Source organism: Schistocerca americana, chromosome 8 (assembly GCF_021461395.2).
Source record: "Schistocerca americana isolate TAMUIC-IGC-003095 chromosome 8, iqSchAmer2.1, whole genome shotgun sequence".
NCBI classification, from domain to species: domain Eukaryota; kingdom Metazoa; phylum Arthropoda; class Insecta; order Orthoptera; family Acrididae; genus Schistocerca; species Schistocerca americana.
This window is the reverse complement of record NC_060126.1, coordinates 227,541,856-227,557,210: the sequence shown is the minus strand read 5'-3', so window position 1 is coordinate 227,557,210 and position 15,355 is coordinate 227,541,856. Positions and strand designations below refer to the sequence as shown.

General features: G+C 45.6%; 1 protein-coding gene across 1 annotated transcript in view; it reads right to left on the bottom strand.

The window, feature by feature from the left end:
• Nucleotides 1–15,355, bottom strand: part of LOC124545131 (radial spoke head protein 3 homolog) — a 318,786-nt gene that overhangs the window by 21,315 nt on the left and 282,116 nt on the right. The window contains exon 7 of the mRNA XM_047123957.1: nucleotides 7,316–7,523. Within this exon, the coding sequence (XP_046979913.1) occupies nucleotides 7,316–7,523 (208 nt within the window). The remainder of the gene's footprint in view (nucleotides 1–7,315; nucleotides 7,524–15,355) is intronic.

Here is a 15,355-nt window from a genome sequence, read left to right as displayed (position 1 = left end):
CCTTCATCAATTCTCTGCAGGTCGTTCTGCGAATTCTTACTATCTTCTGGCGTTCTTTGGTGTAGACAATTGCATCGTCTGCGAATAGCCTCAAAGGGCATCCGACGCTTTCTACTAGATCATATATATATATTGTAAACAGCAACGGTCCTATCACACTTCCCTGTGGTACTCCGTATATTACCTTTACATCTGTCGATTAAGATGCAATATCTCACAGGTTCTTCCTCGTTTAAGTAATAAAGAATGAAAATCAGTGTAAATATTATCTGCTAATAACTGAGAAACAAGAATTTATTTAATTGTGGAAAACTTTTTAAAATTTCCATTTGCGTAAAAAATGTTTATTTATTGGAAAATTCTAGCACTAATTAAAGGCATTCATTTTTATTTCGTATACGCGGTGAACCAGAACTCCACCGACAAACTCTCAAAAGTTCTTCAGGTGTACCTTCTGATATTTTGCTACAAAAGACCCGCGGTCTCTGGTAGCTTGTTACGGAATTACTGCACGTCGTTTGGTTTTTTGCCCTAGTTACTTTTGAATCTGTCTTGCACTGAAAACAGTGCAGAGCAGTATAAATGTCGACAGTATGCGCTGTGTGTCTTCTTTTCATTCGCTCACAGTATCTGCTGTTGACAACAGTAAAGGCTGCTTTTAACTCGCCACCCTGAAGTTTGCATTCAGTACCGCTCATAAAATCAGTTAATTTAGCATAGTTCCTTAGAATATGATAAAGCCGTATTTCCATAGCCTTTCTTGCTGAAAACGAATTTGACCTGTGCTACACATTTCATGTTAGTCACTTTTACGTTCCACAGATCATTTGTACAATAATGCGGAAGTGTCATTTTACATTCATGTTACACATTCGTACCTGAATATGGCTACATGGGGCCGAACCGCGCGGTGGTGCGGTGAGTGGACTGCAGTAGCTTGTTTTGGGGTTGTGAACCACTGCGGGGTACGGCGGGCACGAAGCCTCTTAGGTCGTTTCTAAGTCCCCAGTTCGATGCAATACAATACAACATGTTGATTAATGCAAGCACTAATCACGTGTACATATCCGGGAAACTGAATCGTTTCACATAATTTTGATAAAAGAATCGTTCAAATGTTCTAGGGAACATTTAAGTAGCTAAGTGGGTAACTGAATAACTAAACGATAAACAATTTTCTGTTACAGTGCTGTGAACTTTCTTGTGTTAAAGACCATTTTAATGTGAAATGATAAATGTGAGTTTTCTTTCTGGTGTTGCAATTAGGTATATGGTTCTCTCTTTGACTTGTAGTTGGTTATTTACAACAAATGTCATGGGGAAATAAATTCTTAAGCAGATGTTTTCAAGATGATTGTGGGCAAGAATAACATATTATTCTTCAAGCATGTTTTTGAGCAACGAAAACTTTCTTTCACAGTGTCGAATAATCCCAGAGAACATTACTGACTCAAATTAAGCAAAATATGTTGAGTTAGCGATTTGTATTTTCTCAGGATTTGCAGCGATTCGAAGTGCTAATGTGGCTGAATTGCGTTCTTGTAGGAGTTCAATAATGGATTTTTTCAGTTTATATGTTCTTGGATATGGACCACTAATTTTTTTGTTTTCACCCTACTTATAATTTTCTTTCCATGTATTACATCTATTATCAGGTAGTACATTTGGAAGTGTAGAATTGGATATGCCGTGCCCTTCTGAAATTTAGAGTGAGAGGATTTGTAGAAAACCGACGAGTAACTCTTTCAAGAACATTATTTTCCATTTTCCCTGCCACTGTAAGTAGAAGGGCTATTCGGAAAATAAGGAACGATCGGTCGCGAAATGGAAACCACAGTGAAAATCCGATCCAGCTTTGCAGAGACGTGTTGGGCAGTGTCTCTAGTATGCCCGTAGATATCGTCACGGCGCTCTTCGCACTTTTGAGTACACACTGAGCGCGTAAATATACTTAGAAAATAGTGTCTCTTGCCAAGTAACGTGCCTACCAGGGTATTTCGCCTAATTTCATTCGACCCACATAACGTAACTGCCATCTACGACGAGGGTGTTGGAAAGTTGGTGCAACGCTACGACAGATGCTAAGTCGGCGCGGCGACTATGTAGAGAAGTAGCAGGAATTCGTAGCTAACTGTTGCAAATACACTCCTGCTCATAAATTAAGGATAATTTCAGAACGTGGTGCCACACAACGTGGCACTACACAACACTGGCGCTAATAGCATAGGCACAAAGGGAACACACACGACAAAGACCTGTAATTCCACGGTATTGGTGATAACCTGAGAAAACCGTCCCGTATCACACGTGCTACAAACCGCCACTGTTTGGTGCGCATGTAACCCGACATCAATATGGGATATGATCACCATGCACACGTACACAGGCCGCACAACGGGTTGGCATACTCTGGATCATGTGGTCGAGCAGCTGCGTGGGTATAGTCTGCCATTCTCGCACCAGTGCCTGTCGGAGCTCCCCAAGTGTCCTAGAGGTTTGAAGACGTGAAGCGATACGAGAGGATCCCAGGCGTGCTTGATGGGGTTTAGGTCTGGAGAACAGGCAGGCCACTACTTTCGCCTGATATCTTTTGTTTCAAAGTACTCTACCACGATGGCAGCTCGGTGGGGCGCTGCGTTATCATCCATCAGGAGGAAGGTGGGACATACTGCATCCCTGAAAAGGCGGACATACTGGTGCAAAATGACGTCCCGATACACCTGACCTGTTACAGTTCCTTTGTCAAAGACATGTAGGGGTGTATGTGCACCACTCATCTCACCCCACACTGTCAAACCACAACCTCCATACAGGTCCCTTTCAAGGACATTAAGGGGTTGGTATCTGGTTACTAGTTCATGCCAGATGAAAACCCGGCGAGAGTCACTGTTCAGACTATACCTGGTCTCGTCCGCGAACGTGACCTGGGACCATTGTTCCAATGAGCATGTACTGTGTTCTTGACACCAGGCTTTACGGGCGCTGCTGTAACCAGTGGTTAGTGGAATGCACCTTGCAAGTCTCCAGGCGAATACACCACGTCTGTTTAGTCGTCGGTAGACTGTGTGTCTGGAGACAACTGATCCAGTGGCTGAGGTAAGGTCCCGAGCAAGGCTACCTGCAGTACTCGCTGGCCGTCTGCGGGCACTGATGGTGAGATATCGGTCTTCTTGTGGTGTTGTACACTGTGGACGTCCCGTACTGTAGCGTCTGGACACGTTTCCTGTCTGCTGGAATCGTTGCCATAATCTTGAGATCACAGTTTGTGGCACAAGGAGGGCTCGTGCTACCACCTGCTGTTTTGAAGCCGGCCGAAGTGGCCGAGCGGTTCTAGGCGCTACAGTCTGGAACCGCGCGACCGCTACGGTCGCAGGTTCGAATCCTGCCTCGGGCATGGATGTGTGTGATGTCCTTAGGTTAGTTAGGTTTAACTAGTTCTAAGTTCTAGGGGACTGATGACCTCAGATGTTAAGTCCCATAGTGCTCAGAGCCAATTGCTGTTTTGATCAGCCTCCAGTCGCCCTAGTATTCTACCCCTCATAACGTCATCAATATGTGTTCTCTGAGCCATTTTCAACACGCAGTCAGCATTAGCAGGTCTGAAAACGTCTGCACAATTACTTGCTCCACCGTACTCTGACATGCACCAACACACCTCTGCGTATGTGGACTGCTGCCAGCGCCACCGTGCTGCAACCGCAGGTCAAATGCACCGCATGGTCATACCCCGAAGTGATTTAAACCCGCAAACCGCCCACCAGAGCGTTGTTTCACCATGTATCAGCATTATCCTTAATTTATGAGCATGAGTGTAGAACAATTTTGATTTTGAAACTTCCTGGGGGATTAACCCTTTCGTGTGCCGTGGGAAACATGCTTCCCACTACAATGAACTCGCTCCTAGTCCCGTGGGATTCACAGTCCCCACCTCTGTACGGTGCTACCACCTAGTGAACAGTATAGGGTACAGCTTGCAATCGGAAGTTCCCGAAGTTTTTGCTGTACCTTTGCGCAGAGGCATTGTATAGCTGAGTGTTACTCTGTAGAGGAGCCTTTCAGTGCTGTTTGCGTGATTTGTGATTTTTGATTTGTGAGTTGTGATTTTTTCCTCAAAGCTATAGTATAAGGTAAATACTTTTGATTTACCCAAATTTATTAAGAAAAACGTAAAATTGGAACGAGGAGAATTCCAGTTTGAAACAAAAGGAGCCATTTCTGCAGTAAAATGGATGGATAACCGCCCAGTCACTTTCCTGTCCTCAATTCATGACCCATGAGAAACAGCAACAGTGAAAAGGAAAATCAAGGATGGTACTAGTACAGAGATTTTTTGTCCTGAAGTTGTGGCAGAATACAACAAAATAATGGGTGGTGTCGGTAAGTTTGATCAATTACGAGAAAGGAATGCTATTGGCAGACGTTCTGTAAAATGGTCGCACAGAATATTTTATGTCCTGACGGACGTTGCTGCAGTGAACAGTTTTATCCTGTGGAAAATAAGTAAAAGAGTAAGTGAACAGCATGATCAGCTCACATAAGCCGGCCAGTGTGGCCGAGCGGTTCTAGGCGCTTCAGTCTGGAACCGCGTGACCGCTACAGTCGCAGGTTCGAATCCTGCCTCGGGCATGGATGTGTGTGATGTCCTTAGGTTAGTTAGGTTTAAGTAGTTCTAAGGTCTACGGGACTGATGACCACAGATGTTAAGTCCCATAGTGCTCAGAGCCATTTTTTTCAGCTCACATATGGGATCCATCTAGCCAGACAATTGATCGCTGGCTTCTCATCCCAAAAAAGGCGTGGACAAAAACCTGTCTTTCTGGCAGAAAGGGGTAAAGTTCCTGAAGATTTTCGTCATGTGGCTGTAGGGGAGTATCAACCCATTTTAGGAGAAACCTACTGGACGTGCCGTCATTGTAGTACAAATGCTGCGGAAAAGAGCACTCGCTGTGTTTGTACATATTGTCAAATACCACATTGCATAGACCCATGTTTCAGAAAATTTCATGGCAAGTAATTGTGAACAATCATTGTAACAAGAGAAGTAAATTTATCAAATAAATATGACTTACAGGGTGTTACAAAAAGGTACGGCTAAACTTTCAGGAAACATTCCTCACACACAAATAAACAAAAGATGTTATGTGGACATGTGTCCGGAAACGCTTAATTTCCATGTTAGGGCTCATTTTAGTTTCGTCAGTATGTACTGTACTTCCTCGATTCACCACCAGTTGGCCCAATTGAAGGAAGGTAATGTTGACTTCGGTGCTTGTGTTGACATGCGACTCATTGCTCTACAGTACTAGCATCAAGCACATCAGTACGTAGCATCAACAGGTTAGTGCTCATCACGAACGTGGTTTTGCAGTCAGTGCAATGTTTACAAATGCGGAGTTGGCAGATGCCAATTTCATGTATGGATTAGCACGGGGCAATAGCCGTGGCGCGGTACGTTTGTATCGAGACAGATTTCCAGAACGAAGGCGTCCCGACAGGAAGACATTCGAAGCAATTGATCGGCGTCTTAGGGAGCACGGAACATTCCAGCCTATGACTCGCGACTGGGGAAGACCTAGAACTACGAGGACACCTGCAATGGACGAGGCAATTCTTCGTGCAGTTGACGATAACCCTATTGTCAGCGTCAGAGAAGTTGCTGCTGTACAAGGTAACGTTGACCACGTCACTGTATGGAGAGTGCTACGGGAGAACCAGTTGTTTCAGTACCATGTACAGCGTGTGCAGGCACTATCAGCAGCTGATTGGCCTCCACGGGTACACTTCTGCGAATGGTTCATCCAACAATGTGTCAATCCTCATTTCAGTGCAAATGTTCTCTTTACGGATGAGGCTTCATTCCAACGTGATCGAATTGTGAATTTTCACAATCAACATGTGTGGGCTGACGAGAATCCGCACGCAATTGTGCAATCACGTCATCAACACAGATTTTCTGTGAACGTTTGGGCAGGCATTGTTGGTGATGTCTTGATTGGGCCCCATGTTCTTCCACCTACGCTCAATGGAGCACGTTATCACGATTTCATACGGGATACTCTACCTGTGCTGCTAGAACATGTGCCTCTACAAGTACGACACAACATGTGGTTCATGCACGATGGAGCTCCTGCACATTTCAGTCGAAGTGTTCGTACGCTTCTCAACAACAGATTCGGTGACCGATGGATTGATAGAGGCGGACCAATTCCATGGCCTCCACGCTCTCCTGACCTCAACCCTCTTGACTTTCATTTATGGGGGCATTTGAAAGCTCTTATCTACGCAACCCCGGTACCAAATGTAGAAACTCTTCGTGCTCGTATTGTGGACGGCTGTGATACAATACGCCATTCTCCAGGGCTGCATCAGCGCATCAGGGATTCAATGCGACGGAGGCTGGATGCATGTATCCTCGCTAACGGAGGACATTTTGAACATTTCCTGTAACAAAGTGTGTGAAGTCACGCTGGTACGTTCTGTTGCTGTGTGTTCCCATTCCATGATTAATGTGATGTGAAGTAATAAAATGATCTCTAACATGGAAAGTAAGCGTTTCCGGACACATGTCCACATAACATATTTTCTTTTTTTGTGTGTGAGGAATGTTTTCTGAAAGTTTGGCCATACCATTTTGTAACACCCTGTATATTGAAAAAGTTGTTTTTGTCATTTTACTCCAAGGAAGGGTAGTGGGAAGAATACTTCCCACCTTGTTGTGTGACCTCACTTTCACAATTGGAGCAAATTTGATATTCTGTATGATAAATATACCTATCTGTTAACTACTATCTGTTCTGGTTGGTTGGTTGGTTTGGGGAAGGAGACCAGACAGCGTGGTCATCGGTCACATCGGATTAGGGAAGGATTGGGAAGGAAGTCGGCCGTGCCCTTTCAGAGGAACCATCCCGGCATTTACCTGGAGCGATTTAGGGAAATCACGGAAAACCTAAATCAGGATGGCCGGACGCGGGATTGAACCGTCGTCCTCCCGAATGCGAGTCCAGTGTCTAACCACTGCGCCACCCCGCTCGGTCAACTATCTGTTCTCTAATCATTAAAAGAAACTGCTCAATAATTTCGCCAACGAAAGGGTTGAAACTGTGTGCCGGACCGAGACTCGAACTCGGGACCTTCGCCTTTCGCGGGCAACCACTACGGTTTCCATTTCGTGAGCGATCATTCCTTACATTCGGAATAGCACTCGTATGTTTGGATTGATTACAATATTAGTGCCATGTGCAGGAAGAACTAAGCCTGCCCGCTGTAAGTCAGACCAGTGCAGAGCTGTGGTGCTGTGTGGCAGGAGGGAACTGACCCTCGCGGATGGCGTCGATGAAGTACCCCGCCTCGTTGAGCCCGCGCAGCACGGCGGGCAGCGCGTCCTCCAGGTAGCCCCGGGTGAGCACGGCCGCCGCCAGCCGCTCCTCCGCCTCCTGCTGCTCGCGCAGCTCGCGCTCCAGCTGCGAGACGCGCCGGTCCTTCTCCTCGCGCATGCGCCGCTCGCGCTCCTCCAGTCGTTTGATCTGTGAGCCAGCAACACACACTGTCAAATTAGAGCCAGGGAGCAGGGGACCAGATGCAGTAACTTCTAACATTCTGCGAGGTGGCTGTTTGTCCTAAGTCGTGTCTCCCTACCACTTTTGCGCAACGACGCTCTGAGTGCGTTTTTTGGGGAATTGACTAGTTTGATCCTGGGACCTGTTGCTGGTAAGGAGACGCCAGACCACACATGACATGTAGAGTTCAGAAGAGTTCAATGAGACTAGCAATGATATAATCAAATACTTAATTATTTCAGCGTCAGCTCCACTGCACTCCCTGTAAAAGAATCTTAATACTAACAATTAGTGGAAGGGGTTCAAGGCTTTCCTATTTTTAGTTAGCTCGAAAAATAACGTCGAAAAAGCAGTTAAGTTTACCATTGGAAATTTTATTCTACTCACAAAACATTGTTTATAAATTGCACTATTGATAAAGGAAATACGAGGGCTGTCGAGAAAGTAACTTCCGATTGCTCGCGAAATGGACACCACAGTGAAAACCTGGTGAAACTTTGCACAGTTGTGTTGGGTAGTGTCTCTAGTATGGCCGTCGATCGCATGAAGACGCTTTTTTCAGTTGTGAGCGCACTGTGAGCGAGTTAAGGTGCCTAGAACAACGATGTCTCCCGCCATGTAGGAGGGCCCGCTGAGAGGCTTCGCCTTAGTGAATGCAGCCCACCTAACACAACTGCCACGCACTTCCTTCTTCATGGCAATTCTCAGCCGCACTCTGCAGGGGCAGTGAAGACGCTCCAGCAGCCTTTTCGATGGGAAGTGTTCGATCACCCACAACACAGCCGTAATTGGCTCGTCCTGAGCATCATCTCTGTTTGCATGAAACGCTGGATACGAAGACAACGCTTGGGCACAGGCTATGTGCTACAGACCAGTGTAGAGAATTATCAGAAAGCACAGGCGACTGCTTTCTATGTCGATGGTGTTGCAAATTTGGTATAACGCTCCGAAAAATGTCTAAGTCGGAGCGGCGGCTATGTAGACAAGAATCTGGAAAGTGTAGCAAACTCTTGCAAATAAAATTTTTCTGATTTTCACTGTGGTTTCCATTTAGCGATCGATCGAAACTTACTTTCTGGACAACCCTCGTATTTTAATACAGGATGATAAAAACCAACTGCGTTCAACAAAAATGTGAACGAATATTCGCTGAATGGGTTTCCAGTTCTATAATGGACCGAAGGATGACCTATGCCATATCACATCTATAATCTAGGTTTAAATTAAATTTCATAAAAGAGAAAACTATCAAAAATGGTCTACAGTGACCCTCAATTACCTTTAATTACTTATTTAACTTGTCGTAAATTACAGTGGCAGATGTGGCTTCTCAATAATTATATAACAGAAAAAACATTGCGTTTCAGATTTTAACTTCTAATAGCAAATGTCAATACCACGAAGTTTAATTGACGATCGACACTAGTATTACGTGAAAAGGGGATGTAACAGATGAGACTTCTGCAGTTCTGAGTGAAGCCTTATGTGGTATCGCGTGCGTTCATTACCTTGTCGTTGGTTAGGCAGCGTCAGGGGGCGGTGGGCGGCGCAACTCCACCCACCTCGCCGTCTCGGAAGCAACTCTTTTCTAACTTCTCCTTACTACGATTTACCGAAGTTGGTTTAAGAAAAGCTGTCTGGCTGTGTTTTCAACTGACCAATCAGGGTCTCAATGTTAACCTTAAGCTCTGCCTACAAAAATTCTGTATATCCAATGAGACACGTTATACTTTTCGTGGTGGGGCAATGTTTTTAACGTTTGCAACGTAACAGAGACGCGAAAAAGTCTCACGCTAAAACTTGCAGCTGGTGTGGCCCTTTTACTGTTATCGTAAGATCTATACGTTCTTCTGGAGGGCTCTATCTTTTAACATGGGCTGGGGGGTGGTCTTGGCAGTCGGCTGGCGACGTGGGTGTCCGTCCCTTATCGTAGGGCCTTCTAGGTTACACGATTTTGCTCTCGGCTTTTGTCCTCGTTTCTCCCCTCGGAACTGCGTCTGTTTCACGGTGGGAAGGTATGACATGCATTTAGGCGTTCTTGTGTTGGTCTGTGGTATTCCATTTGCTCACTCGTTGATCGTATTACTTTGGTTAATTTAATATCAGGATTTATTCGGAGCTATGTGACATACTGCCGGAATTGCTACCATGTCAGGGTTTTCATGGAAGGTGTTGGATTTGCCTGACACCTTACAAATTGTGCATCGAGGTCCTGGGCAAAGTTATAGTGAATGTGGTTTTCCGTTGCCTTCTTACAATCTGGTGTAAAGATTCAAGTGTGTGCGCCTGTAGACTGTATAGTCATAGATGAAGGGAAGAAACAGGGAGAAACTTGGTGCTTGCAGATAGCCTACTCCTCTCGAATGGCAGCATGGGCCACTGAGTTTAATGTCCTCATCCGACAGACGGATACCCATCAACAGTGCGACACATGTCCTCATTTCATGACACACTGCACCGAGGTACGAAATTTAATCCGGGACATCGACGCATAGGCTGGTGATGAGGAACTTTACGAGTTCTCCTGCCCTCCCCTTGCTGCCCAAGTAATGTCAGTGAAAATTTCATGGATCACGACGCTACGAACTGGCATATCCATGAGTCGAGCGCGCTGTACAGCCGTCTTCAGTGACATCGCTATGAAGGTTGTAAGGTAGCAGTATTTTGCACCTTACTGTAATATAATAATTGTTGCAAAGACGAGTTAGATATCGGTTATTATGTTATTTATCAGGCAATTAGCCTATTGAAATTAATATAGGGAGTATCAGACGACATAAAACGCGTATTAACTTTAGGAAATTCGGATGTTGCATGAAGTCGGGGTTCTGGAAATATTTTCACGGAGTTTGGCTGGAGTGGACGAGCGGCACTGCTCAAAGGCAGGGCAGAGGGGTGCGGAAGTTTACAACCGACCACTGCGAGTCGGCATGCGAAAGCGTCCCACTGGGGGAGGCGCGCCGCCGGAACAGGTAGGCACGCATTGCACGGACAACAGAGGCAGGCCTACGAGGGACGGCGCCTCGTTGGCGCTGGACGTTACGCCGACGCCACTATGTCGAGATGTGCTGGCGCCTAAGGGAGCCTTCCCACGAGTCTTAACGTTTTCTGGGGTTTCTAGGAAACGCGGTTAAGCTAGTGCAATGACATTTTCCCGCGCGAGGGCGAACAGAGAGACACGATCGGTGGGTTCAATTTTGAACGGAGTTTCAGTTTGTTCCAGAACATTCTAGGCGCAGTAAGATGCAGAATGTTTTAATTGGCTGGAAGAAGCCAGGAAATAATAGTGGGAGCGAACTGTGCTGGTCTAGAGCCACGGGATTGGCCAGCTCGAAAAATAGCGTGGGGGTGCTGATTTTTGCAGAGGGAAGCTTTTGGAGCTGTTATCAGAGAAGCGTGTTAGCTCCTGTAGCGAGCGGACGTTGTGCTTTCGGCTCTGCTGTAGGAGAGTAAATTCTTTGCTGTCCAGGACTATGAATAAGTCTGCCAGCTGCAACCGAAACTAGTATTCAGTTAGGGGAACTGTCGTGTTTTACTGTTAGAGACAGGCTGATTCCGCCAATTACTGTTTGGAATACTGTCTCACAGAAAGCAGACAGGAGCAGAGCAATTTCCTTGAGCCAAACTTTATTAAAGACGTTACTGGATTCCGCCTTTTGGATGGTGAGTCCCGTCTTAAGGAGTGCGAGACGATTGGAAAGAAAGCGGAATTAGCTTTTGAGTAGGAGTTTACGAACAGGAAGCCTGTTCGCGAAAATAAATTCATTTTTGTTGCAATTGAGGCTCCTCGACGACGCAGACGCCATAGGCAGCTTGCTGACCTGTCCACGACGCTGCATTTGGTAACGCGATGCTCAGCTTCAGCATTTAATCCGATATTACGCACGCCTGTGATTACCAGAGCTCAGTTTTCCAGTCACGATCTTATTGAGCATTTGGTAACTGAAGTAGGTTTGTCTGACTATTTTATGCCGTCTGACAAGGGGAGAGAGTAGAAAATAACAAGTACAGATGCGTTATCCGACCTTAAGTGTTAGTTTTGGAATTTAAGGGCCATTGCCATTACTAGTTTGATTTTACCACTTATAAATGTATGTCTTTGTTCACTTTGATGTTAGGAAGATTATTGTTAAATAAATGTGTTCAATGCTATCATTGTTTGTTTAGTTGTGATCAGTTCCCTGAACACCATTTAATTATTAAATATTAATCAAAATTAGTAAAGGGGCAGTTTTAATTAACATGTTAGGTCTCATAACAGGCCTTTAGCCAGAGCCAACGACACGATCCAGTAGGGAAAGTGAACAAGTAAAAGCATTCTTGTTAAAACCCCTCGACATTTGACGGACCCGCCTAAGGTCCCTAACCATCATTTTATTGAAAGAAACCGCTTCCAAGGTCGGTCCACAAAACACAGACCACTCGAAAGTAACCTTAAGAAATTTTTTCCTCTCGAATATTTACTCCGTATAGACTTTTGTATATTTCTTGGGTAGTGACACAATCTTATGAGAAAACCGTAACCTTGATTATCTATTAAGAGAGTCCGGCCCTGGTAGCTGAGTGGTCACGGCGACAGACTGTCAATCCTAAGGGCCCGGGTTCGATTCCCGGTTGGGTCGGAGATTTTCTCCGTTCAGGGACTTGGTGTTGTGTTGTCCTCATCATCATCTTTTCATCCCCGTCGACGCGCAAGTCGCCGAAGTGGCGTCAAATCGAAAGACTTGCACCCGGCGAACGGTCTACCGACGGGAGGCCCTAGTTACACGACATTTACATTTATCTGTTAAAGAGCTCATCATCTGGATGTCAAAACGTTTTAGTGAGAACTGGTTTCAGTACCGTCTAGGATTCATGAACAGGTCAACTTCCAAACAAAAGCAATTTGACATTTCCAGAAAAATTATGACCGTGTGACAGCCGGGACTCGACTCCAGGCACTTGCCTTTCGAGAGCCGTGCTTTCTGCGCTCAGTAACTGTAGGTACGACTCGCGACCCGCTTCACACTTTTATTTCTGCTTGTACCTCTCTCACACCAACCAAGCTTTACAGCCGTCCTGCACATCTTGCAGGTCTAGCAATCCCGATATTATTGTTATTGTAGTGATGTGCCATACACACAACCTATGGCTTGATTCCAGAATAAATCCATTATTCTGCAAAGGAATATCTACTGTTCTGAAAACTAGTGTTACATTAAAACTGTGTCGCACACCGCGCCACGAACCTGGAAGCCTTCGTTTCGCCGGCAATGCTCCTACCGACGGTGCAAAAAAAATGGCTCTGAGCACTATGGGACTCAACTGCTGAGGTCATTAGTCCCCTAGAACTTAGAACCAGTTAAACCTAACTAACCTAAGGACATCACAAACATCCATGCCCGAGGCAGGATTCGAACCTGCGACCGTAGCGGTCTTGCGGTTCCAGACTGCAGCGCCTTTAACCGCACGGCCACTTCGGCCGGCCCGACGGTGCATCCAGGCACTATCCTCGACCCGTCCCGGTACAGCGACCAGTTTTAATACGACATAAAATTTTACAAACAGTACACATTCCGCTGCAGAGTGAAAGATTCACTCTAGGAAAAGTAGTTGGTCGAAAAGTACTGATACCTCTGCAATACGTAGAGTTAACTCCAAAGTGCGAAGGTCGCTCCAAAAGAAATGCACACTCTTTTTTTTAAGTTCATCTTTTAGTCTACATGTTTGAAAGTCTTACAGTGTGAAGATACATCCTTTAGGAAAAATATTTTCACTTCTTCACATAATTTCCATCCCTCTCAACTGCCTTACGCAATCTTGGAACCAGCGCCTGTATATCCGCACGGTAAAATTCTGGACCAATCTGTTGGAGCCACTGTTTGGCACCGTGCACAACGGAGTCATCATCTTCAAACCTTGTTCCACAGAGAGAGTCTTCCAGTTTCCCGAAGAGATGATAGTCACATGGAGCCAGGTTAGGACTGTAAGGCCGGTGTTTCAGTGTTGTCCATCCGAGATTTGTGGTCGCTTCCATGGTTTGTTGACTGACATGTGGCCTTGCATTGTTGTGCAACAGCAAAACATCCTGCTTTTGTCGATGTGGTCGAACACGACTCAGTCGAGCATGAAGTTTCTACAGTGTCATCACATATGCATCAGAATTTATGGTGGTTTCACTTGGCATGATGTCCACAAGAAAGAGTCCTTCGGAGTCAAAAAATACCGTAGCCATAACTTTTCCAGCAGAAGGTGTTGTTTTGATTTTTTTTCTTGAGTGAATTTGCATGATGTCAATCCATTGATTGCCTCTTCGACTTTGGTGAAAAATGATCGAGCCATGTTTCATCACCTGTCACAATTCTTCCAAGAAATTCATATCCACCATTCTCGTACTGTTCCAAAAGTTCGCTGCGTACCGTTTTTATTGTTTCTTTGTGAGCCACTGTCAACATCCTGGGAACCAACCTGGCACTACACTTTCAGTATTCTGCAAACACTTCCTTCACCTATCCCAACGTAGAGTGACAGTTCGTTCACTGTGATGCATCTGTCAGCAGTCACCAATTCGTTAACTCTCTGTACATTGTCTGAAGTGTGTGCAGTACGAGGCCTGCCGCTGCGAGGACAATCCTCAATATTGCCATGCCCGCTTTTATCACGTAACCTGCTTGCCCACCGACTAACTGTACTGCGATGTGATCGACAGCAGCATCTCGATACCCCTTTTCAACCTCTTGTGGATGTTTCCCACTGTCTCGTTTCCACAGCACAGGAATTCTATGACAGCACGTTGCTTCTGACGAACGTCAAGTGCAGCAGCCATCTTGAAGACATGCTGTGACGGCGCCACTCACGGGAACAGGTTGAACTACGTTTGAAAACAAGGATGTATCTACACACTGTAAAACTTTCACACACGCAGAATGAAAACTGTGTTTTTACAAAAATAGTGTACATTTCTTTTGGAGTGTCCCTCGTACAAGCGACCTGGCTATCGCACCAGTTCCTGCAACATGTGAAACACAAGGGAAACGTATTCCGTTTCGTATAGCCCTGAAAATATTGTACCTGATCCAACTTAAAAGCGTGAATGAGTTCATGAAGTGTTGCACTGGTTAACCTATGTTAATCCTTGGAATATGACGGAATACAGCGGGTCGTGGTACAGTAGTAACATCAGCAACAAACCAAATTCGACTCGAAAATTCCAATAGACAGAGTGATCACCAGTCGCTGAGCTAATGTCCTGGATTAAATTAGAAACCTCTCCGCAGCGTCTGACGAAACAATGGTAGGCGACAGTTGATGGTGCTCCGTCCCCCGGATCGGGACGTCAAGCTTGGTGCTTACTGTGGGTAGGTGGGTAGGCCTAGCGCCTACCCGGCCAGTAATCAGCACTGAGTATCCGTGGGAAGCGATTACGTAACTCACAGGAGTCGGCCTTCGTGCATCAACTAGCAGACTTGTAAGATTTCTCGTCGTTGTTTCTACCCGGTACTTGACTGTGTTTCATCATACTGCAATTCTAGAAACTGAGCTGTCCTTCTGGGACTTTTACCTCGTACTCTATGCGCTCAAACTCTGAACTGTGCACTGTCCCGTCAGGGCTTAAACTTTGGCTACGGTAGTGCACTGTGTATTTAAGACTGAGTGCTGTTTTGTAGCAGTGTCTACATCTATATCTACACGAATACTCTGCAAATCACATTTAAGGGCCTGGCACAGGGTCCATCGGTGCACCTTCACAATTCTCTATTGTTCCAATCTCGTATAGCGCGCGGGAAGAACGAACACCTGTATCTTTTCGTAAGAGCTCT